Below are 23089 nucleotides of genomic sequence, written 5' to 3' on the forward strand. Positions count from 1 at the left end.
TCTAGCACAACGTAGCGTAACACATAGCAACAGGGTTCCCTTTCAGACAATGGAGTGCAACCAGCTGTGGTCTGAGGCCCATAATGCAAGTGACAGGCACCTAATGCAGTCCCCTGGCAGTGTATTAATGGCTAAAAGGCTATTGGTCATGGAAACTTATAAATATGTGCACAGCTGCCTTTCCCTGAGAAATCCTGGAATGTTGGACAGCTCGAGAAGGAAGGGAGCCTGTCCTCATCCAGCAGGAACAACTAGCTCAGCTGCTGGACAGGCTAGTGCTAACATGAGGCAATTCTCCCCTGGACAAGATGGTGGGTGCACAAGTGGTTCTGAGCCCCAGTCAGGCAGTGACCCAGACACTACACTGCTGCTTTCTCTGCTGTGTACATTGAGCAGTAGTGTTTGTCTAAGGGTGATAAGGCATAAATCAATGGAGAACACTGTAAATCTCCACCCTGTGAATTAACTGAAGAGGCAGGCTGGGTGAGCAGGAGCCAGGCAGTCCTGTTTAATTTCTGCTCTGCCACTGATTTATTGTATAGCCTCCCTGTGCCTCAGTATTGGGCAATACTGAGGCTCACCCAAGCTCAGATTCTGGGATGACCCCGCTCCTATTTGTAGGGCACTTGGAAGATGTTAAGTGCTAAAAATGACTAATAATCTTCATGTGGTACTGAGTGGTACTGTCCCCAATTTACAGATGGGAAAACTAAAGCTTGGTCTACACCCGTGGTCCCCAACTGATCTACCATTGTGGGCCACATATGCAGCTCTCTGTGTGTTACAATGGCCACATCCATACAACATATATACTACCTGTGTGGCTGTGAGGATGTCACATAGGCCGCAGCTGTGTGTTAATTGGGTCTTGGGTTGAGAACCACTGGTCTACACTTAAAAAATTAGATCAACCTAGCTCCATGGGTCAGGGCTGTGACAAATTATACACCCTGAGCACAGCAGTTAGGTTGGTCTAGCCCCTGCTGTTGACATTGACCTAGCCACCTGCTTCTTGGAGAGGTGGGATTAACAACACTAATGGAAAAGCCCCACCCATCAGTGCAGGAAGTGTCTACACAAGGGTGCTGCAGCCCCATAAGTGTGCCACTGTAGCAGGGGTAGTGCAGACATCACCTTTAGCAACTGCTGGGGTACGTGCAGAGGCAGCATTGAAATTCAGGAGTTTCTAACTCCCAGGGCCCTGCTCTGGCTACCGGACAATGCTGCCTCCTGCAGGCGGCTAATGCTTTCACAACTGGCAGGGGGTGAGTTCAACTGACTGAAGTTGTCATTCTAAGCGAAGGAAATGGTAGAAACAGCTCCGTCCCTATAAATTATGGTGCCCTATGCAGCCAGAGCACCTGCTCCCCCGGGGGGTCCGGCCCTCCAGAGGGAGGGGGACGCCCACACTCAAGGGCTGCAGAATGACAGAGGCAGGAGCTGTGGGGGGCCCCACATGGAGCCCAGGGGATTAGTGGGGGGCCTGGCACCCACAGCAGGAAGCAGGACGACCCAGCCTCAGTCGTGTCGCTTGGGGGGGGGGGGGGGGGTTGGAGAAAAGACTGCCCCCCGGCTGCACTCACCAGTAGTGGGAAGTGGAGCGACCCAGCCCCAACCCGTTCCGCTCTCCCCGCCCCGGCTCCCAGCCATGTCGCTTGTGGGAGGGGAAAGGACCGCCCCCCACACTCACTGGCAGTGGGAAGCGGAGTGACACAGCTGGGAGCTGGTGGAGTGGAGCGGGCTGGGGCCGGGGCCGGGTTGGTCCGCTTCCTGCCGTTGCCGGAGAGTCCGGGGTCAGGCCCGACCCCTGCTTCCAGCGCGGGGGGGAAGGGGTGGAATGGGGGTGGCCCAAGGGTGGAGCAGGGGGAAAGAGATGGGGTGGAGGGAGTTGTCCCAGGCTCCACACCCCCCAGGGATGGCCCTGCCCCTTGCAGTGGGCGCAGCCCATGAGTGGGCCGGCTGGGGAATAGGGCTGGCTGCCGGAGCTGGTGCTGCCGCGTATGCACGCAGCTGCCTAGGGCACCATAAAATTTGGAGCAATTTGGTGCCCCACACTTCATGGTGCCCTATGCAGCTGCGTATTCTGCATATGCCTAGGGACGATCTTGGGTAGAAAAGTTCCCCCACATGGAACATGTGATTGCCAGTATAGCACCTCCAGGGAGACTCACTCCTCATGACAGGTACAGCAGGGGGCAGATCAAAGGCCTTACTGCAAATCTAGGGGAAATGACCTCTTCCCTGACTCCTCTAGCAAGTGTTCCGGTAGCGAGAGTTAGCCAATGCTCACAGTGACTGCGTTCTGCACTGGTCTGGCACCATCAAGGGAAGGGTCTCAAAGCACTTTACAATCAGTAATGAATTACCTACCTCCCAGGCGTGAGGTGAGAGTTAACAGTTCTCCCTGGTTGACAGAGAGGAAAACTAAGGCACAAAGCGGGTAAATGTAGATCATTAGGAGTCGCTCCTGGCCAGAGAGCAACATGTACCCACAGCTGGCCCCCCATCCTCTTCCTCCGATTGGCTTCACAGTGCAAATGGGTGGAAGCCCTTCCCCTGCGGGTGCTGTCTAACAAAGTCCAAGGGTTGATCCACGTACATTGTGGGATAGAGGTACCACATGACTACTCCCGAGGGGTTGACGATGACAGTGAAGTTCTCTCCAGCCTTCAGGCCGCTGATGATCCCGCCACTGTACACATCCTGTGCCTGGAAGAGACATGGTTGTTATCAGCATTTCCATGATGCCTCTCATCCCAAAAGTATGTAAAAACCCCATTTACTTCCAAGGCAGATGAGAGATCCCAGTAAGTGTAGCCCGCTCTGGCAGGCCAAATAAGCAGGGCACAGTAAGGCTACACAACAAGGGCAAACTACTGGATCCAACCCCAGGGGATTTTGATCAGAGGCTGCAGGAGTGGGAACGGCTCCATTGAAAATACCCAGCGTCAGAATGTGCCTAAGAAACCAAAGGCACAGGATAACCCTCCCCCATCACCTCCTAGAAATCTCTCATCCACACTCTCATCTAACCCACTTTAGTCCGTGAGAGCCACGAGGACCACAGCCTAACTGCAAGCACATCATCGAAGTCCCAGAGCCAGGCTAGTCAATATTTTGGTACAGTCACTCGCCACCCCATCCCCGCCTTCCCCATCTTGGAGTAAGAATAGGGGCAGGAGCTTTGTAGGTGTTTCCCCACCCCCACAATGTGTAGGGCCCAGTTGCCCGCATTCAGGACTGCAGCATTCAGAGTGCAGCCTAATCCCTGGCGTGACTATGCCAGGGAAGGGATAAATCCCAGCACCAGCGCGTGTAGGTAACTGGGTGTGTGGACTTGGCTTGTGGTCTCCAACAGTACTACATGTTGTGTGAGGCTGAGGGTGGGGAGACAGGACAAACACTACATTCAGGGGCAGAGAGTAGGAGGGGGACTCTGAACCCCAAAGCATCGTGTGTGAACGTGGGGGCTGGGCTCCCCGCTCTGCGGAGATAAGCGGCCTGCACGGCAGGGGCATTGGCATGGGACCTGCTGTGTTTTCCCTGCTCACCTCGTACACGGCACTGGTGGAGAAGTTGAGCTTGCTGAGGGAGGTGGTGTAGCGGTATGGCATGTCTGTCCGCCGGCTGAGGAAGACCAGGGCACTGGCTGAGTGGGAAAGCGGGCGCAGGAACACCTCGATCTGAGACTTCTCCTAGGGAAGCACAGGGGGAGCAGAAAGAGGGAGTCTAGGTGCATCTCCAGCTTCTCTGCACCTCTCTCTGCAGCTGCCACCCGCTCCCCCAAACGCTCATCGGCTCTTGGGATGGCTCATGAACCTGCCCTGGCAGGGGCCTAGAAGCAGCACAGATCAAGTTTCTCTGTTGAGCTCGAGGGGACCAGCCAGACACTGATACACCAGGCATCAGCAGGAGGGAGTGAACTGGGTAGTTTAGTGGCCGCCCTACCCACCGGTGGGCCCAGAACACCAAGATTAACTTTCCAAACCAACAGACAAGGGCGGGCATTGGAGAACAAACCAAGCAGCCGAGTCCAGTGGGGTGCAAATGGAGGAAAGTAATACTAGAGCTGTTTAACAAGCGCGTCTTATTTCAAGTGTTCCCGGGGGCACCTCCCCGCCGCCTGTGGAGGGCCTCCCCAATATTATACTAACCCTGTAAATCCCCAGCTAACCACAGCCATTCCCAGGCTCGGGTCACCTTCTCCCCTGACGCCCAGCTAGGCCCTCTCAACAGCTATTCCCCCATCTACTCCCCTCTCCTGGGCCCTCATGCTGTCAGATTCCCACATGCTCCTTTCTGTACCCTAAGGACTCTGCGTCCCTGGATTCCCAAGGGGTCCTGGTTGATTTTGATCATCAGTCGGTTCTGCAGGATCTCCCTGGAGCTGCGGGAGAGGGTGCGGAGGTCCGTGGACATGAAGAGAGGGGCAGCCAGCACCGTCCATAAGGCCATCTGGGATCGGGACTGTTCATAGCTGAGGCCAAAGTTTCCAATGATCAGCTGTGGCACAGACAGGGAGGGCGGAGAGGGAGAGAGTGGAAGAGCAGAAGGGAGGGTGGGGTACACATTAGTAAGACAACTGCTGCTCTCAGTGGCAGGACCCAGCCCACTGGCATCCTGGCAAGCCCTTTCCCTCCCCCGCGGGTGGAGCATGCCCAGCTAACACAGTCATAAAGGTGCCCATCCCCATCTGTGCTCAGTGATGTTAAATATGCATTAATTAAAATACTAACACTTTTAAACCCCCACTTTGCCCCTAATCTAGACAGGGCCTTTCAGGGTGGATGAGGGATGTGGCGTACGGGTTAGGTAGCTCTGGCAGCCTACAGACCTGTATGGTGTGCCACGGGCTAACGAATTCCTGCCAATTCTCCACCCTGCTTCTAGACAGGAAATCCCTGGAGACCCTCCCCTCCACAGCACAAAGTTACCATGTCTGGGTCATTCCAGTGGCCAGGGCCGGCCACCGGCTGCAGCACATCCTGATTTGCTGAAAACCAGTCCACGATGGAGAGGATGCTGTTCCAGGAGTCCTGAATGTCACCATAGTTACGCCAGAGGTTACAGATGTTCGCCAGGAGGGTGTAGTTCACCTAGAAGAGAACAAGGTGTACGGCGGGGGAGGGAGAGGAGCTCAGATGAATGGGAGAGGGGGGATGTGCCCACAGCACTATGGGATGCACCCTTGTTATGGGGAGGGGGGAAAAATACCACCCCTCCCCCCAGCCCCACTGTACGTATCATTGCTAGTTCAGAAGCCACCGGTGAGACTCACTAGGAACGCTGGGCTCAGTTCTGAGAGCCTCAGGGCCCAAAAGGTGTTGATAGATGTGAGGGAATTCAGAGAAGTGCAACACCAAGCAACTAAGGGGCAAGGTGCCTCATTTGTGGGAAAAGTCGTACAGCCTGGCTAACCAGCTAGAGGTAACTGGGGGTGGGGGAAGACACAATGACCATCCACGAGTACACTTGAAGGGTGTAAGCAATAAGGAGGGGGCAGAGAGGAATTGATCAGGGTGATCCAAAGGCCTAGAGTGCTGGCGAGGGTGGAATGAGAGTGCGCCAAGGGAAAACTCATGCTCCACTATGGAGGAGTCTCCCAGGGGAGATGGTGGAAGGCCAATCACTGGAGACATTCAAAACTGGACAACACTCTGAAGAATAGATGGGTAGGGAATGATCCTGGGTTGGCTGGGATAGGGATGGACAAGAGGTGTCCTACAGGCCTCTTTTCCACATTTAACTTCAGTGATTCTCCTGTAGACATCACCACTTTTCAGGAGTGTCCTTTTACATTAACAACACGGCCCAAAGATTGGTACCACTGCCCTTCCTCCTGCACCCCGACCTGGCATCCTTCCACAGCCTGTCTGACGGCTCACGGTCCCTTTGGGAGATCAGTGCCCACAAGCCAATCATAGCAACTGGGGTGGAGGAGGGGTAGGAAGGGAAGGCATCAGGAATTCATACAACGCTCCCCCCAGGACAGTCAGTGCAGGATGTTTTGAGGAGAATCAAAGGAACCCCAGGATCTGCCAGGGTGAACCTTACCTTGGGTGGAAGCCCTCCCCGATAGGCTGGCCAACTGCAGGAATAGGCAATGGGGCGGCCTGTTGCATTCAAGGCCATTGCCATTTTAGGGTAGCCTGTGAAAGACAAGAAATCCAATTGGTCAAGGAAATGGCTGGCATTGACCAGGGGGAAAACAGCAGCCCTTTCTGGAACGATCACTCAGATGAACCTAGTTACATGGATTTTGAATGGGCTATTTTAAGAGACACACAAGTGGAAAGAAAGGGGCTCAGGGATTGGGGGGGGGCGGGGGCGGAGGGGAGAGGCCAATAACAGAAGCTGCCTTCCTTAAGGAATCAAATATTTGAGGGCTTCTTCACCCATACTCAAATCCTGAGGCTGAAACCTATCCCCCCACACACTATCAGCACTGCCAAACCACCAGGTCCCGCACCAAAACACAGACCCATCAGACAAGCCACTCTCTGGCCACCAATGGGATTTCTGCCGAAAAAAAGCTCTGCCTTATGGCCAGTAAGGACAATCCCCTGCGCCCCCCCCCCCCAACCACAACATCCTATGCACATGTAAGCTCATCTCTGAAGGTTCTGTAGCCCCACTGTAAAGCAGGTATCTTGGCTACCTTCTAAAATCCCAGCTAGGGACCAAGCTCGGAGGTGAAGATCTAGAATGGGAGGCACAAGGAAATGAACCTAACACGATGTGGGTTTCTGCCCATTAGCAGAGGGATTCTCAGCCTTTTCCCAAGCCACAGTCCCACGTTCAGCCACTTCTGCACACCCCTCTTGAAACACGCCACCAGTGTCCTCAGAGACTGCCCCAGTTCCCCTGGCGCTTCATGGGAAGCACCGTGAGCATCAATGCAATGAGTTATGGAGAAGGTGAATAAGAATCGAGATGGCAGCCCCATTCCCCGGATATGTGCAGGAGCCCCCATCTGGGGTGGCCCACAGGCTGCGAGAGCCTCTGCATTTGCATAAAGAAAAAATATCTTCTCAGTTTCTCTGACACCAAGGACAGTAACAGTGGCGTGGCTCCAAGTTCACACAGCCCAGGAGACAGTCTTTACCCTGGGCCTGCTCTTCTTCTGATGAGTAGCAGCCATCCAGTTTCAGCATGTCCACGCCCCACTCCGCGAAGGTCAGGGCATCCTGTTCGACCCGGTCCAGCGTGGTGCCTGGGTAGCCACCGCATGTGTAAGTGCCCATGTCTCCATAGATGCCCAACTTCAGCCCCCGGGAGTGCGCCTGTGCAAAGGACAGGGCTGTGAGAGAGAGCCTGAAAATCCCTGGCTGCCACTCGGGGCAGGTGTGTGTTTGTGGGGGGGAACGTGTCAGAGTGGACAGTGCTTTAGCATCTCTCACTGCTCTACAATGCCACCTCTCATCTCTCAGGTCACAGACCTCATGCCTCAAGGCCACGAGATGTGATGTGACTGAAATACCAAGAAATACCACCCTGCTCCCCGTCCCCTTCCCTGTCTTTACACGAAAAGAATCAGCTCACGTAATCCGCCAAGGCTTTGATCCCACTGGGAAACCGCTCGGGATCCGGGATCAGTTGCCCCTTTGCGTCCCGCTTCTTCGCCATCCAGCAATCATCTATGTTCACATACACATAGCCCAGCTCCTTCCAGCCATCATCCGCTAGACAATCTATCATGTCAACAAAAAGCTTCTCGCTGCCTCGTGGATGGGGGGAGAGAGAGAGAGAGAGAACAGGCTCAGAGCAGGCAGAGGTAACAAAACAAATAAACCCATTATTAACAACAACACTTAGCACCTGCTCCTCTTTATCCCCAAAGATAAAAAACAAAGTTTTTATCCTACAAAAACCATTGAGTCATTGAACCTTTAACCAAGACGGAAAAGACCTTTTAGGTTCCATCTTCCCCTGTCACTGCCAGTGCAGGGGTCTGGTCTCCACAGCAGAGTCTCAAAGTCTTTGTCCAGCCCCGTTTTAAAGGACTCCAGCAATGTCCACTTCCCCTGGGAGTCTATTCCCTTCTCTACCAGATCTCATCAATAGGAAATGTTTCCCGTTATTCCTCCTTGTAGCACTCGGAGTCTGAACAATTGTAAGGCATTTATCTGCCCCCCGTGACTGTAGTATCTGAGCCCCTCACCACGTGGAATGCATTTATCCTCACCACACCCCTGTGAGATAGGAAAGTGCTGTTATCCCCCTTTTGAAGATGGGGCAATGGAGTCTATGGGGAGCAGCGAAATGAACCTGGGGCTCGCAGGTCCCAGGCTAGTGCTGTAACCACTGAACCATCCTCCCTCTTTCCTCGCCTTGCTGTTTACACCCTCCAGGCATTTGTCAACAGTAGCTAGATCCCGCCCCTCAGTCTCCATGTGGCCTGTGCAAACCAATGCATTTTGTCCATTCGCTCTCTCCTTTCAAGTCACCCCCTCCAACCCCAGCAGCAGTTTTGTTCTTTAAATTCTCTCCAGTTTCTCAATCTCGCTCCATTACCGAGGTCCCAGAACAGAACATGGAATTGTTGGTGGGGACCTCACGAGACCTGTACGGAGATGGTCTAGCCCCCTCCCTCGTTGGCCATGTGACCCCCACCTGGAGTTTGTCAGCTCCTGGGCTCCAGACTGAGCCTCGGGGGGCCCTACCAAAACGGCTACGACTCGTATTGCTGCCAAAGTCCCCTCACCCCATTCCCGGCCCGCTTGGAGCTAGGAGAGGGGGGCAGAAGGAGTTAGAAACCCCTACCAGGGACAACAGGGACTTGGGAGGCTTCTGCATGAGGTGATCTGGGCCTGGACAGACAGGAGAGAGACAGCGAGTGCGGATCAGGGAGTCGTCATTGAACTCCCACTTCTCTGAAACTCTAGTTACATGGATTGGGCAGCTCCAGCACTGCAGGGACCGGCGTCCAGGGAGAGATCAATCCAACCCTGCACATGCTGCCAAGAGGCAGTCGAGACCAGGAGGATTCCAGGCCAGGGAAGAGCAGGCCTGGACAGAGTCTGGAGAGCACCCTGTCCCGCCCAGGGGTGAAGAAAAAAAAAAAAACATGAAGGTGACTTTTATTGAAGTCAGCCAATGCCACAGCACTGCAACACTCCATCTCAGTACACACAACCTCAGCCTAGTATCTTCCTTGGGAAGACAGGGTTGGAGGAGTTTGAGAGTGTTTGGAGGTGGGGACGTGGCTTATTTACCCATGTTTATCAATTAGTTAACTTTAACCCTTTCCTTCTCCAAATCCTAGCTTCCTGTTCCTAATAAATCCCCCCTTTATTATGCAAAAAGAAGAGTACTTGTGGCACCTTAGAGACTAACAAATTTATTAGAGCATAAGCTTTCGTGAGCTACAGCTCACTTCATCGGATGCATACAGTGGAAAATATTGTAGGGAGATTTTATATACACAGAGAACATGAAACAACGGGTGTTACCATACAGACTGTAACAAGAGTGACCAGGAAAGGTGAGCTATTACCAGCAGGAGAGTGTGGGGGGGGGAGGGGGTGTGTGTGTGTGGGGGGGGGTGGAATCTTTTGTAGTGATAATCAAGGTGGGCCATTTCCAGCACTAAAAGTGGCAATTCTTCAACAAAAAAAACTTCAAAAACAGACTCCAAGGATAGACTGCTGAATTGGAATTAATTTGTAAACTGGATACAATTAATTTAGGCTTGAATAAAGACTGGGAGTGGATGGGTCATTACACAAAGTAAAACTATTTCCCCTTGTGTATTTCCCCTCCTACTGTTCTTGAAAAGTGCTGGAAATGGCCCACCTTGATCATCACTACAAAAGATCCCCCCCCCCGCTCTCCTGCTGGTAATAGCTCACCTTTCCTGGTCACTCTTATGCTCAGATAAATTTGTTAGTCTCTAAGGTGCCACAAGTACTCCTTTTCTTTTTACGGATACAGACTAACACGGCTGCTACTCTGAAACCTTTGTTATGCAGTTATTTTTGGTGTGCTATTCCTTTGCTGGGATTTGTTTTATTTACTCTATTGTCCCCTGTGTACTGGGCTTTCCACCCCTTGCCAGCTAGTAGTATGGTCACTGATTTCTCAGGGGCTGGCCCCCCCGTGTACCTGGCACAGCGAGGAGTCACTCGAGTGGAGACATCAGGAAGTAAAAAGCCAGGCGACACAAAGAGAATGGACAAGCTCCAAATATTGGTGGGAGAAGAAAGGGCGGGGGAGGCTTTGTCCACCCCTCAGGGGGAGTGGCTACAGTTATGATATGTATTACAGTAGCATCCAGAGACCCCAAGCAGGACCAGCACCGCAGAGTGCTGGGAGGTGGTGACCATGCAGAAGAGCTTGGCATCTGAGATGAGCTGCTGTAAGGGGTGTCACAGAACGACCACAGGGCGGGAGGGAGGTTGTGCAAGAGTCACAGTGACAGGAACATATGATTATATAGACTAGCTAAGTGGAAAAAAAAATACATAGAGCGGGCTCATTCATATTCTGTGTAAATCAGCAATCCCTGCTTGGCACCCGTGCTGTGAGGTCTCTGCATACTCTGCTCCAGAGCCTGAGTCCTTTTGCAACCAGGCCACACCGCAAGATCCTCCTCCTCCACCTTTCCCGACTGTCAGCAGGATCAAAGAGCGAGGAGGGGAGCCAGGGAAATGGCTGCTTGATCATTGTACAGGGTCAAGACAAGGGATGGGCTGACAATTTTTCAGACCTCAGGCTGGTGCTACAAAGACCAAAGGGCATTCTGCTTTAAGCACAGTACTTCTTGGTGGCCTCATCACAGAAACGAGCAGCATCCTGATTCCCCACAGCGTGGGGGCCCCAGGGTGTTTCTGCTCCGGGAGAGAGAGGAAACATTGTCCCTCCCCTTCAAAAAAAGTGTCTTGTTTCTATGGGAGGTGTTGAAAGATCTGCTGGGATTCCATACACCGGACAGGAGATTCCCAAATTAGATCTGACATTTCCATGAATAAGAACAGCAAATGCAGAGACACCAGCTGGAGTACAATTAAGAGGTATGTCAACCCTGTGGCTTCAGGTCACACGTGGAGCACCCCATCCCTCCTGTAAGTATAAGGCCTATGTCTGCAGCCATATTGTAAGGCCTAAAGCCGAAGGCCTTCGTCTGCAGCCAGATTAAAAGAGCAGCCAAGCAGGAGCAATTAGCTGAAAAGCAGGAAGTCACATCCTCACATTCCATCTAAATTACATTAAAACAATGTAATATCGGGCTGTTAAGAAGGCGATCCTGTCCTAATGGCACCCACTATCACCAGATAAAGAAACAGATCTTAAGATGGTTAAAAAAAAACAAACTTAGTTTGATAGCATCCTATCTGTCAAGAAATCACTTATCAATGGTTGTGAAATCCTCATTTTTTTAACTTTTTTTTTTTTAATGGTTTTGTCATTATGGTCCCCACTTCCTATTGTTTATCTGTATGGTCTCTATGTGGTTCTTTAATTGTTTCTGTCTGTTACATAATTAATTTTGCTAGTTGTACATTAAGGTGGTGGCGTAGAATTGGTCAAAGAATTTTGTTAAACTATGTTAGGATTGGTTAGTAAAAGTTTAGTATAATGATTGGTTAAGGTATAGCTAAAAAGAACTCAAATTTCACTATATAACCTGGGGTCCAAAAGGAAGTTCTTTGGGAACTACTCCAGGACACAGCCCCAAAGATCAGAGCTGCCAGACCTCAACACTCTGCCGATGACACTGTGCAGAAACTGGAGTCCCCCAGATGGACCTGATCCTGACTGGCCATCAAGAAAAGTTCATCAGTCTTATTGAGAGTGGTGGGCACTGTATGTGTAACATGTGCATTCTGTTTTTGGTGACTGTTAATAAACAGAAGTTATGTAGTATATTACTGTGTAAGGCTCTTTCACTGGTAAAAGGTCCTGCAGAAGAAGTAGTATACACCCGGAGCCCTACGTATTGGGAAAGGGTGTGGGTACTTAAATTGACCAGGTTAGTTACACCCTGAGCCCTACAAAGTGGGTATGGGTGGCTTTGAGCCCTACAAATTGGGTAAGGATAGGTGCTTTTCGCCTGGAGCCCTATGGACTGGGAAAAGGTGAGGTACCCTAATGTGTGCAGGTAACACTCCCCCCAGCTGGGGCCAGGAAGAAATGTCCCTCCAGGATGCCATATTGCACAATTAAGCCTGTGATGACAATTTAAGTCTTCCTCTGAAGCAGGAGATGTTGGTGCTGCTAACAGTGGGAGACAGATGAGATGGACCAGTGTACCGACCAAGTGCGGCAATTTCAATGGCTTTCACAATGTTTTAAAATTACTCTTCCTGGCACGGAGATGTGATGGTGCAGGGGTTAGTGATCTTTGCCTCACTTCTGACTTGAGTCACGAGTGAAATGAGCCTGGTTCTCTCACCTCAGATCCTCCTGAGCAGGATGCAATGGCACAACCTAGCTCCTGCTTCTCTGCAGCCTCCTCCGCCACTCCCCCAAATGTCTCTGCTCCAACCCCGTACCTACCACCCACGCCTTTTATTTCCCCCAGCTGGCAAAGAGCTGGTGGGGGCAAGGGTGGGGGACTCATGACTGGTGAGTGAGGGGTGAGGAGGAGATAGGGCATGGAAGGGATGGACACTGACCGAGGTGTCTCTGAATGGGGGGGAGGAGATGAAGTGGAGGGGGATGTTGGCGCTGCTTGGGGTGTCCCTGAGTGAGGTGAGAAGGGACACTGACTCAGCCCAAGGTTCAGAGTTTCCCCTCTGCCTTTGCTCTCCAAAGCACTGAAACCAAACACTATTCAAACAGAGTACTACAAAAAGGTGATGCTTTAGCCCTTGACTCACAGAGGGGAAGCGTGGGAACTCCTCATGGTGCCCTCAGCTGCAGGGCGAGCCAAAAGTGGGGGTAGTTTGCCCTTTCACCTTCCTTTCTCTCCTCACCCCTCGTCATCTGCACACAGCACTTCCGGACGCAGCCCCTGGCGTTGCCTCACTCACCTGATGCAGTTGTCAGGGTCCGTCTTGCAGTCAGTGTTGCAGCGAAACCTCTCCCACGCCAGCCAGCCCATCGGGGGCACCCGCATGAGCCCATTCTCCAGAGCCAGGGCACAGGCCACTAGGGCTAGGCCAGAGACAAAGGCTGCCAACTTCATTGCTCTGGAGCGAGGGATAAATGCTGATAAGAGAGAGACAAAAACCCTTCAGTGGAAAGAGCCCTCTCCTGCCTCAGAAATCAATGGGGTCCACTCGGGGGATTCGCCCACTGCAGTGGGTCATCCAGAGGGTCACAGGGCTCCGCCCACCCATCCACCACACACAGACTGACAGTGGGGAGGAATATGATGTGATATGGCATGTCCAGCCCACTCCCCCAACCCAGCTCTATGCAAATCATGGCCCTTTGTTATCAACTTCAGGCCACCCCAGCTGACCTATCTGTGTAGGGTTCTATCGTGGCTCTAGTTGTTAGTCATCCCTCTCTGCCTTTGTTTACCTCAGAGGGGAGGTTGTATCATCCACTCATTATGGTGTTAGGGTTCCTTCCCTAGCCCCACTTCCTCTTCCCTCCAGTCCAGCTGCCTGACAGTGTTTTCACTGCATTCCTCCACAAACCCCATCTCCCGTACAGCAATCTGTGAGTAACCCAGAGCGCTGACTGTAATTCTGCATGTTACTACACCACCTGCACCCCAGCATCCCACCTCTATGGCCTCATAATATTCTACGTGTACCCCACTACGCCACCACATACTGTGCAGGGCCCTGCACCCCCAAAGAACCAGAGTAAGATACTTGCATCCTGCCCCACACATCCTTCAAAGCACCACGGTGTCAGGTCCTCCTCTCAGTGACTCATTCCGGTTTGCACAGAAATCCTCCTGCATTCACTCCATTACGCCCCACACATTCCAGTCTGCCATAGCAAAATGGCTCAGTCCAACACCCTGCCTGTCCCCCCAAGCATCTCCATGGTGACAGCTGCACCCCAAAGCACCACTGAATCCTACCCAGTATACTCCAGTGCCATCATCCACTAGCAATGGCCCAGAGCACTCCGAAGTCCCGAACGTACACTCGCCGCCAGCCCTGTAGTTCAGCGACACACCCTCCCAATATGCTGTCTGAGCTGGACCATGGGCATGGGCTCTCAAGCACAGCATTCAAAACAGAGTCCACACGCCCAGGTCCCACAGACCCGGGTTTACAATGCAGTGCCCATGTAACTGGGGGTTGGGGGGGGCCTATGTGGGGATTTCAGGCAGCACACGCTGTGGTTGGCTACTCAGGTTGTTACAGAACCAGAGACAACTAGAGAGCCAGTCTGTGTCCAGCAGCCCCAGTAAAGAAGCCCACTTTGTGCTCATTCCGATGAGCTCTGTCCTGGGAGATACTCCAGACAGGAGCAGAGAGGGGAAATGCTTCCCAATAGATCACACTGGGAATCTGGATGGGTGAAGTGCCTTTAACTACATCCATTTACTTGGCAGCCCCAGTTCTTCCTGGTTTGGCTTGATTTTTCTAGTCTTTGTTCCTCACTTCTGCCTTAGGAGACCTTCTATAATAGGTTGAATGGAAGAAATGTATTTGCTTTGGCTTGCACTGTGTTTATAGTCAGATCCTGCTGCTTATTTACACAGTATCTCCCAACTGTATCCTTCCCTCTCCATTCCCACTGCCAAGGTATTAGTCCGATGAAGTGAGCTGTAGCTCACGAAAGCTTATGCTCAAATAAATTTGTGAGTCTCCAAGGTGCCACAAGTACTCCTTTTCTTTTACTCCTGCTCTAGTAATCCCTGCCTTGGCCACAGCACCTTCCTCCTCTTTAGCCATCCCCTGCTTCCTCCCTCCGGTCCATTTAACACTTCGCTGCCAGGATAGTCTTCCTTTCCTTCTGCTGGCCCCAAGTCCCTCCCCTCTTCTTGAATCTGCACTGATTTCCCCTCACTTTCCACTTACAGCTCAAATGTCTCCTTGCTCCCCAATCTCTCCAGAGCCTCTGACTCCACTTTTGCTCATTTCTTGTTCCTACGCAACCTGCCCTGCACGCTACACTCCAGCCATTCTTCCCTCCTGACTGTTCCCTTTGGGGGCGCTGGCACTCAGGGCTGAACAGAGGGTTTTGGGAGGCCTGGGGTAAAATCTGAAACTGAGGCCTTCCCTTTGGAAAAAAAAAAATGACCACTGAAGGGCAGTGCAGGGGGTCGGGGCGGGTTGGAGGGGAGCCCACCCCGCACTCACCCCACAGCAGTGGTTCAGCTCCTGTCCCATGGGGTTAGGCCCAGCTCCCCGCTCTGGGCATTGTGACCTGGCACATGGGATCACCGCACCACTCAGGTTTGGGCCTCATGTTGGAGGGACCACCAGGCCAAATTCCATGAGTGGCACTGCAGCTCCCTGGTCAGGTCTCAATGCCACTCAGTTTGGGGGGCCCTCTCAAACAGGCTCTTGGGGCAAACTGCTCCTCTCTGGGTGGCCCTGTCAAAACTAGGCCTTTTCCTAAATATTTCCAGGGCTGCTCTCACTGGTGGAGCTACAATGGCAGTAGTGCTGATGGGAACACTAGTACAGACAGGCTGCCAGCCTTCTAACCCCGTTCTGAGCACATCTACACAACACAGTGCTTCACTCATGGAAAGAAGTTCTAAAGGGCTTGCGTCAGGCGTATAAATGTGGTTATGGTTAGAAAAAGTGCAATGTTGTCAGCTTGCGCAATTTTACTGTGACTCTTGGAATATCTGGTGCTTTCCTTAAAACCCCAGCTCCTGGAGTCATGTGATGATGTGAGATGCTCAGCTTTTATTTAAAAACAAAACAAACAACCCCTACTGTTTCTAACCTTCATGGTTGTGGAGAAAAGCTTGAGAGTGTGACCCCTAAATGCTATATCCCCCAAAGACAGAAAGAACCCCAAAGGTATTACTTTTTAAAAATTTTCCTGATTTAAGCCAATCACATGATTTTGGGGGCCTACCTCATGATTTTGAATACTTGGGATTGATTGTGAACATACACGATTGTGTAAAAATGGTATGGTCTTCATCATCTGCTCCCTGTGGATCTTCTACCCGTCCATTTAAGTTAGTGACAAAGACAAATTTCAGGTGCTATTTGCCAGGAGTCAGAAGTGGGGATACAATGTAAAGCAAAGCAGCAGCCTGGCACTGCTGGGGAATACCTCTAGCCTAGAGGGCCTCTCTGGCCAACCCAGAGCTGGCTCTGCACCTCTGCAGCGGCTTTCCTACACCCCAGATATTCACCAGTTACCACAAGCACCGTGAGATCCAGGGCACAAGGTAAGACAGTCCCAAGGGCTGCTTAACCTACATGAGGGGCTGAACCAGCCCCCAGCAGCTCCAGAATAGGACAGGGTCCAGCTGCCCCCCCTTGCACTGGATTCTCCAGGAATGACTCAGGGCCTGTGTTTGCAATTCAGGAGCACTGCCATGAGTACAACTAGGGGAACATCCATCCCATCAGGGGCAGCTCGGTAAAGGTGCTGGAAAAACAGAATGGCCAGGCAGTCATACTAGAGGGTCGCACACTTCCCTGCTCATGTAGCCAAGCTGTGTGTGTAATCCAAGTGCTAACGAAGGCCCAGCTGGGGAGGGGCTGACTGAAGTGAAGTGGAGGGCAAGGGGCCCAGCTGGAGTGGGGGACTGAGCGGCCTCACTAGGGGAGGGAAGGGCTGGAGTGATGAAGGGGCCCGGCTGAGTGTACAACTCAGCCTACATAAGGAACGAGGTGTGTGACTGACCTGGTCTGTTCTACATGAAGGCAGCAGCTTACCAGAGGGCACCAGAGCTTCCTCTGCCTGCAGTACTAAATGGGAGTTCTGTGGGCCTGATTTCAGTAGAAATGAGGCTTTCCTGGTTTTCACCCAGCTCACTAGGGTTCTACCCATCGATACCTAGAATATTCCCCGAAATTTTGGAATTGGTCTGGTGCAGTTCTCAAAAGTGACAGAGAAATGCTGTCGAGTGTAGTGTAGTGTCTTGCTTTGCTTGCCCAACTAGAAAGAGGAACTAGGTCTAAACAAAAGAAAAGGAGTACTTGTGGCACCTTAGAGACTAACAAATTTAGTCTAAATAGTACAGAAAGGAGACGCTGTGGCCGAGGTCTGGACAGCTGCCTCTAGGCTTCCCCTTTCTGTTTAACAAGATGTAAAATTAGTCTGGAGATTAGGAATCAAATCTTGAAGTGGTCACAAATTCACAGACACACACAGACAGCAGGGAGATTACAGCTGTACTGAATTTAGCTATACAGACTGTCTGTTTGCTTTCTTGTAACTTTAGCTGCAGACACCAGGGCAACAGACACATTATAGAGATCTCGATAAATAAGACAGAATCAAGCATGGCAGGTCTCATTACTCCCTGAGGAGATGGGTCCATATTATGAAAACCTCATTCACTTCAGCTCTAGTCATCACTGGGGAGGCCTCAGCTGGAGTACCGTGTCCATCTCTGGGTGCCACACTTTAGGAAAGCTGTGAACAAACAGAAGAGCATCCAGAGGAGAGCAACAAAAATGATAAAGGGTTTAGAAAACCTGACCTATGAGGGAAAGTTACAAAAACTGGGCACGTTTAATCTTGAGAAAAGACGACTGAGTAGGCACCTGATAACAGTCTTCAAATATTAAGGGCTGTTAGAAAGAGGACGGTGATCAAATGTTCTCCCCATTCACTGAAGGGAGGACAAGAAGTAACAGGATTAATCTGCAGCAAGAGAGATTTAGATTAGGAAAAACTTTTTAACTGAAAGGACAGTTAAACTCTGCAATAAGCTTCCCAGGGAGGTTGTGGAATCCCCATCATTGGAGGTGTTTAAGAACAGGTTGGACAGATACCAGTCATCAGGGATGGTCTAGGTCAGTGGTTCTCGAACTTTTTTCTGGTGACCCCTTTCACACAGCAAGCCTCCGAGTGCGACGCCCACCCTTATAAATTAAAAACACTTTTTTATATATTTAACACCATTATAAACACTAAAAGAAAAGGAGTATTTGTGGCACCTTAGAGACTAACCAATTTATTTGAGCATAAGCTTTCGTGAGCTACAGCTCACTTCATCGGATGCATTCAGTGGAAAATACAGTGGGGAGATTTTATATACACAGAGAACATGAAACAATGGGTGTTACCATACACACTGTAACATGAGTGATCAAGTAAGGTGAGCTATTGCCAGTAGGAGAGTGGGGGAGAAAAAACCTTTTGTAGTGATAATTAAAGTGGGCCATTTCCAGCAGTTGACAAGAACGTCTGAGGAACAGTGGGGGGTGGGAGGGGGATAAACATGGGGAAATAGTTTTACTTTGTGTAATGACCCATCCACTCCCAGTCTCTACTCAAGCCTAAGTTAATTGTATCCAGTTTGCAAATTAATTCCAATTCAGCAGTCTCTCATTGGAGTCTGGTTTTTGAAGTTTTTTTGTCGAAGAATTGCCACTTTTAGGTCTGTAATCGAGTGACTGGAGAGATTGAAGTGTTCTCCGACTAGTTTATGAATGTTATAATTCTTGACGTTTGATTTGTGTCCATTTATTCTTTTACGTAGAGACTGTCCAGTTTGCCCAATGTACGTGGCAGAGGGGCATTGCTGGCACATGATGGCATATATCACATTGGTAGATGTGCAGGTGAACAACTCTCTGATAGTGTGGCTGATGTGATTAGGCCCTATGATGGTGTCCCCTGAATAGATATGTGGACACAGTTGGCAACGGGCTTTGTTGCAAGGATAGGTTCCTGGGTTAGTGGTTCTGTTGTGTGGTTGTTGGTGAGTATTTGTTTCAGGTTGAGGGGCTGTTTGTAAGCAAGGACTGGCCTGTCTCCCAAGATCTGTGAGAGTGATGGGTCATCCTTCAGGATAGGTTGTAGATCCTTGATGATGCATTGGAGAGGTTTTAGTTGGGGGCTGAAGGTGACGGCTAGTGGCATTCTGTTATTTTCTTTGTTAGGCCTGTCCTGTAGTAGGTGACTTCTGGGAACTCTTCTGGCTCTATCAATCTGTTTCTTCACTTCAGCAGGTGGGTATTGTAGTTGTAAAAATGCTTGATAGAGATCTTGTAAGTGTTTGTCTCTGTCTGAGGGGTTGGAGCAAATGCGGTTGTATCATAGAGCTTGGCTGTCGACAATGGATCGTGTGGTGTGGTCTGGATGAAAACTGGAGGCATGTAGGTAGGCATAGCGGTCAGTAGGTTTCCGGTACAGGGTGGTGTTTATGTGACCATCACTTATTAGCACCGTAGTGTCCAGGAAGTGGATCTCTTGTGTGGACTGGTCCAGGCTGAGGTTGATGGTGGGATGGAAATTGTTGAAATCATGGTGGAATTCCTCAAGGGCTTCTTTTCCATGGGTCCAGATGATGAAGATGTCATCAATGCAGCGCAAGTAGAGAAGGGGCATTAGGAGACGAGAGCTGAGGAAGCGTTGTTCTAAGTCAGCCATAAAAATGTTGGCTAACTGTGGGGCCATGCGGGTACCTACAGCAGTGCCGCTGATTTGAAGGTATACATTGTCCCCAAATGTGAAATAGTTATGGGTGAGGACAAAGTCACAAAGTTCAGCCACCAGGTTTGCCGTGACATTATCGGGGATACTGTTCCTGACGGCTTGTAGTCCATCTTTGTGTGGAATGTTGGTGTAGAGGGCTTCTACATCCATAGTGGCCAGGATGGTGTTCTCAGGAAGATCACCGATGGATTGTAGTTTCCTCAGGAAGTCAGTGGTGTCTCGAAGATAGCTGGGAGTGCTGGTAGCATAGGGCCTGAGGAGGGAGTCCACATAGACTGACAATCCTGCTGTCAGGGTGCCAATGCCTGAGATGATGGGGCACCCAGGATTTCCAGGTTTATGGGTCTTGGTTAGCTGATAGAATACCCCTGGTCGGGGTTGCAGGGGTGTGTCTGTGGATTTGTTCTTGTGCTTTTTCAGGGAGTTTCTTGAGCAAATGGTGTAGTTTCTTTTGGTATGCAAAGCAGGGTTTGGGGTGGAGCCTGACAGCTCACGACCCCCCCAGTGTAATACCCTCACGACCCCTTGAGGGGTCCCAACCCCCAGTTTGAGAACCCCTGATCTAGGTGTACTTGGTCCTGTCTCAGTGCAGGGGGCTGGACTAGATGACCTCTCCAGCCCTACATTTCTAGGATTCCATTACTGTTTCTGCACAGGAGGGCCCACATGGACTAAAATAGCAGGGGAAGGGATGCTCCTTGACAGGACCAAGTTGTACTGCCAGAGTTGTGTCGAGAAATCTAGGACAAAAACAACAAGCAGTGGCAGTGCAACACAGGGCAGGAGTCAGGTGCAGCTGCAATCTGTGCGGAGTAAATTGGCATTAATGAAAGGTGAACGGTAGCTCATCTGAATCCAGTGCATATAAAGCAATGTGTTTCCTTTGCAAAAAAATTGGGCCCTTTTATACGGGGCCAGATTGTAACCACTTCACCAAACTGACTGGGCTGGTCCCAGCAGAGAAATACCTACCTTTTGACCTGCCACAATCAGAGCACCCACCCGCAGCTTACCCACCACTGGGCAAGTACGTTCAGGCTCTCAAGGTCACAAACTCCTCCCAAAACGTGAAGGAGAAAATGATTTATACCATACCGAGATGCTGGGCTTACGCTGAATGCTAAAGAAAAGTGGCGTGTAGGCAGCTGCATTTGTCCAGACAATAAAAAGAAGAGAAGCAGAACTCTTCTGCGGTCTGTGGCTGGAGCACAGGACCGGCTGGAAACATGTCTCTAACTTCTGCCACTGACATGCTGTGTGATCTTGGGCAAGTCTGTCTGGCCCAGCTCCTCTGGCATCACTTTCCCCATCTCTAAACTGGGACAATAACCTCTTACAGGGGGTTGTGATGCTTACTGCATTAACGTTTCTCTAGTGCTTTGAGACCTTCAAAGGAAAGGCACTACAGAAGTGCCAAGTGTTATTTTTTAATCGATAAAGGGGACAAGTTAAAGAAAGCACTGGAACGTGGCCTGTTCTAAATGCTCAGGATCATCTTCTAGCTTTGATCTGTGCACAGAACTCCAAAGGATATCACAATATGATCATGGAGATGCTGAATGTGCCCCCTAAATTCTTTAATGCAGCTGAAAGTTCATAACACACTGCTCCTTCCTAGGGGCCCCAGTCCAACACCAGGGAAATCAACAGGAGCCTTTCCCTTGACTTTAGTGGGCACTGGATTTTGCACTTTCCCCTAAGATAAAATTGGAAAAGATCCTCGGAGATCAGAGAAGGTTGAGGCCCCCACCTTGGGGAAACAGTAATAATCTAAACATACTTACAATGAAGGAATAAGCAGCTCAGAGACCTGGGGAATGGGGACATGGAGTCTTTAACTTTCAGTTTATTTGTCCGAAACCACCCCCAGGTCAGTAGCGACTGAAAACTGTTACCATCTGATGGCTTTGCGTGGAGCGTTGGAGGGTCTAAGTCTAGTTCCTACCAGGACAGATTGCTCACATTGCAAATAATCACCTACACAACTTGCAGTCTCCACAGAGGTCAAGAATTAACCAGGTCTAGAGTCGAGTGAACTATTCATTATGAACAATATAGCTAATGAATTTGATCCTGGTTTCAGAAATTATCCACAATTTTGACTCATCTTTGTTATTCATAATTGTCCAATGAACATATGCTAGCCTATAGGGTGATTGTGAATTATTCATTTCAGTTATTCATAATTCAGGGTGTGTTACTGGTTCCCCAAGTCGCACAGGACTGTTTATGCTCCCCAACTCAAAGACCAAAACTTTAATAACAAAATTCCTGCTCCACCACAGACTTCCTGTGTGACCTTGGGCAAGTCACTTGGTCTCTGTGCATCCATTCCCTATCCATACAATGGGGATGCTAGCACTTCCCTACCTCACGAACATTAAAGATGGTGAGAGACTCAGACACTTCGATGACAGGGGCCATATAAAGAGGGTGAACACTCCTGACACCAGCTATGATCCCCCTTGTCTACATCTGAATTCGGGGGTTCACATTAGGAGCAGCTGTTCCTCAACTTTGTGCAAACAAAAACCCATTCCAAAAATGTTAACAAACAAAGAGCCAGGCAGGGGACAGGCTGAGAGGAAAAAGCAATTCAGGGCTGTTTGTGAATCATTTTCCCTCCAATCACTCAGTGCTAGATCACAGAAACTAGGTTATTTTTTCATCTTTAGGGCTGGCCCTGCCTTGAAGTACATTAATGCAGGAAGCTGGTTCAAGTGCATATGTGGAGCCTCCACACTACTGCTGCACTGTACCTACTCTGCAGCTAAGCAGAGCACTCTGGTCTCCTGTGCTAGTCAACTGGCACTCTTTGCCAGGGAAATAAAAGAAAATCTGAATGGCAGGATAGTATTATTGCACCTTATCAACTGAAAAAGAGCAGTCGCTGGATAGGAATTGATCATAAAACAACTCCAGTCTCAGACGGGGTGGAACACTGCACGGTGCATGCTAATGGAGTAGTCTGCACCTAGGAACCCAGTTCAAACCCATCAACCACGGGAAACTAAGCGCCTGGAAAGAAGCACATGCACATGGCTGAGCTCTGGGTTCACGGAGATGGGAAGACTAGCTGCAGAACTAGCAACCCGAAGTCTGCAGCGCCTCATCCTTCAGGATCCCAAGGCACTTTTAAGTAGGGTGACCAGATGTCCCGATTTTATAGGGACAGTCCCGATTTTTGGGTCTTTTTCTTATGTAGGCTCCTATTACCCCCCACCCCGTCCCGATTTTGCACATTTGCTGCCTGGGCACCCTACTTTTAAGACGGTAGGGCTAGAGCCCCAAGCAGCCGCCTTAGGAGCGAAGGAACAAGCAGCAACGATCAGCCCTTCCCCCCCGGCTGGCAGGACCTGTCCGGTTCTTTAGCCTCCTCCGCTCCTTGGAGGCACCTGTCGCCTGCAGAGCGCCAGCCATGAGCCCCAGCGCGGAGCCTGCCCGGGCCCTCCCCGCCCGCCGGCTCACTTACCTGGGCGAAGGCGGGTGGTCCGGGCGCGGGGAGCCGCTGCGGCTGCTGCAACTCAACTGATCTTTCCAGCCTAGCCAGGGGAGGGCGGGCAATCACGTGACCACCCGCCGCTGATCACCT

General features: G+C 50.8%; 1 protein-coding gene across 1 annotated transcript; it reads right to left on the bottom strand.

Annotated features, from left to right (window-relative positions):
• Window positions 1-1804: 1804 nt before the first annotated feature.
• On the bottom strand, window positions 1805-23089 carry NAGA (alpha-N-acetylgalactosaminidase). The gene is made up of 9 exons (XM_074941717.1): window positions 22970-23089; window positions 12975-13152; window positions 7543-7717; window positions 7106-7283; window positions 6055-6149; window positions 4935-5096; window positions 4306-4503; window positions 3552-3695; window positions 1805-2709 (listed from the first exon to the last, which is right to left on the bottom strand). Exons 2-9 carry the CDS (start codon window positions 13127-13129, stop codon window positions 2527-2529), a joined length of 1290 nt encoding a protein of 429 aa, XP_074797818.1. The 5' UTR covers window positions 13130-13152; window positions 22970-23089; the 3' UTR covers window positions 1805-2526.

This window comes from Natator depressus, chromosome 1 (genome assembly GCF_965152275.1).
Source record: "Natator depressus isolate rNatDep1 chromosome 1, rNatDep2.hap1, whole genome shotgun sequence".
In the NCBI taxonomy this organism is placed as follows: domain Eukaryota; kingdom Metazoa; phylum Chordata; order Testudines; family Cheloniidae; genus Natator; species Natator depressus.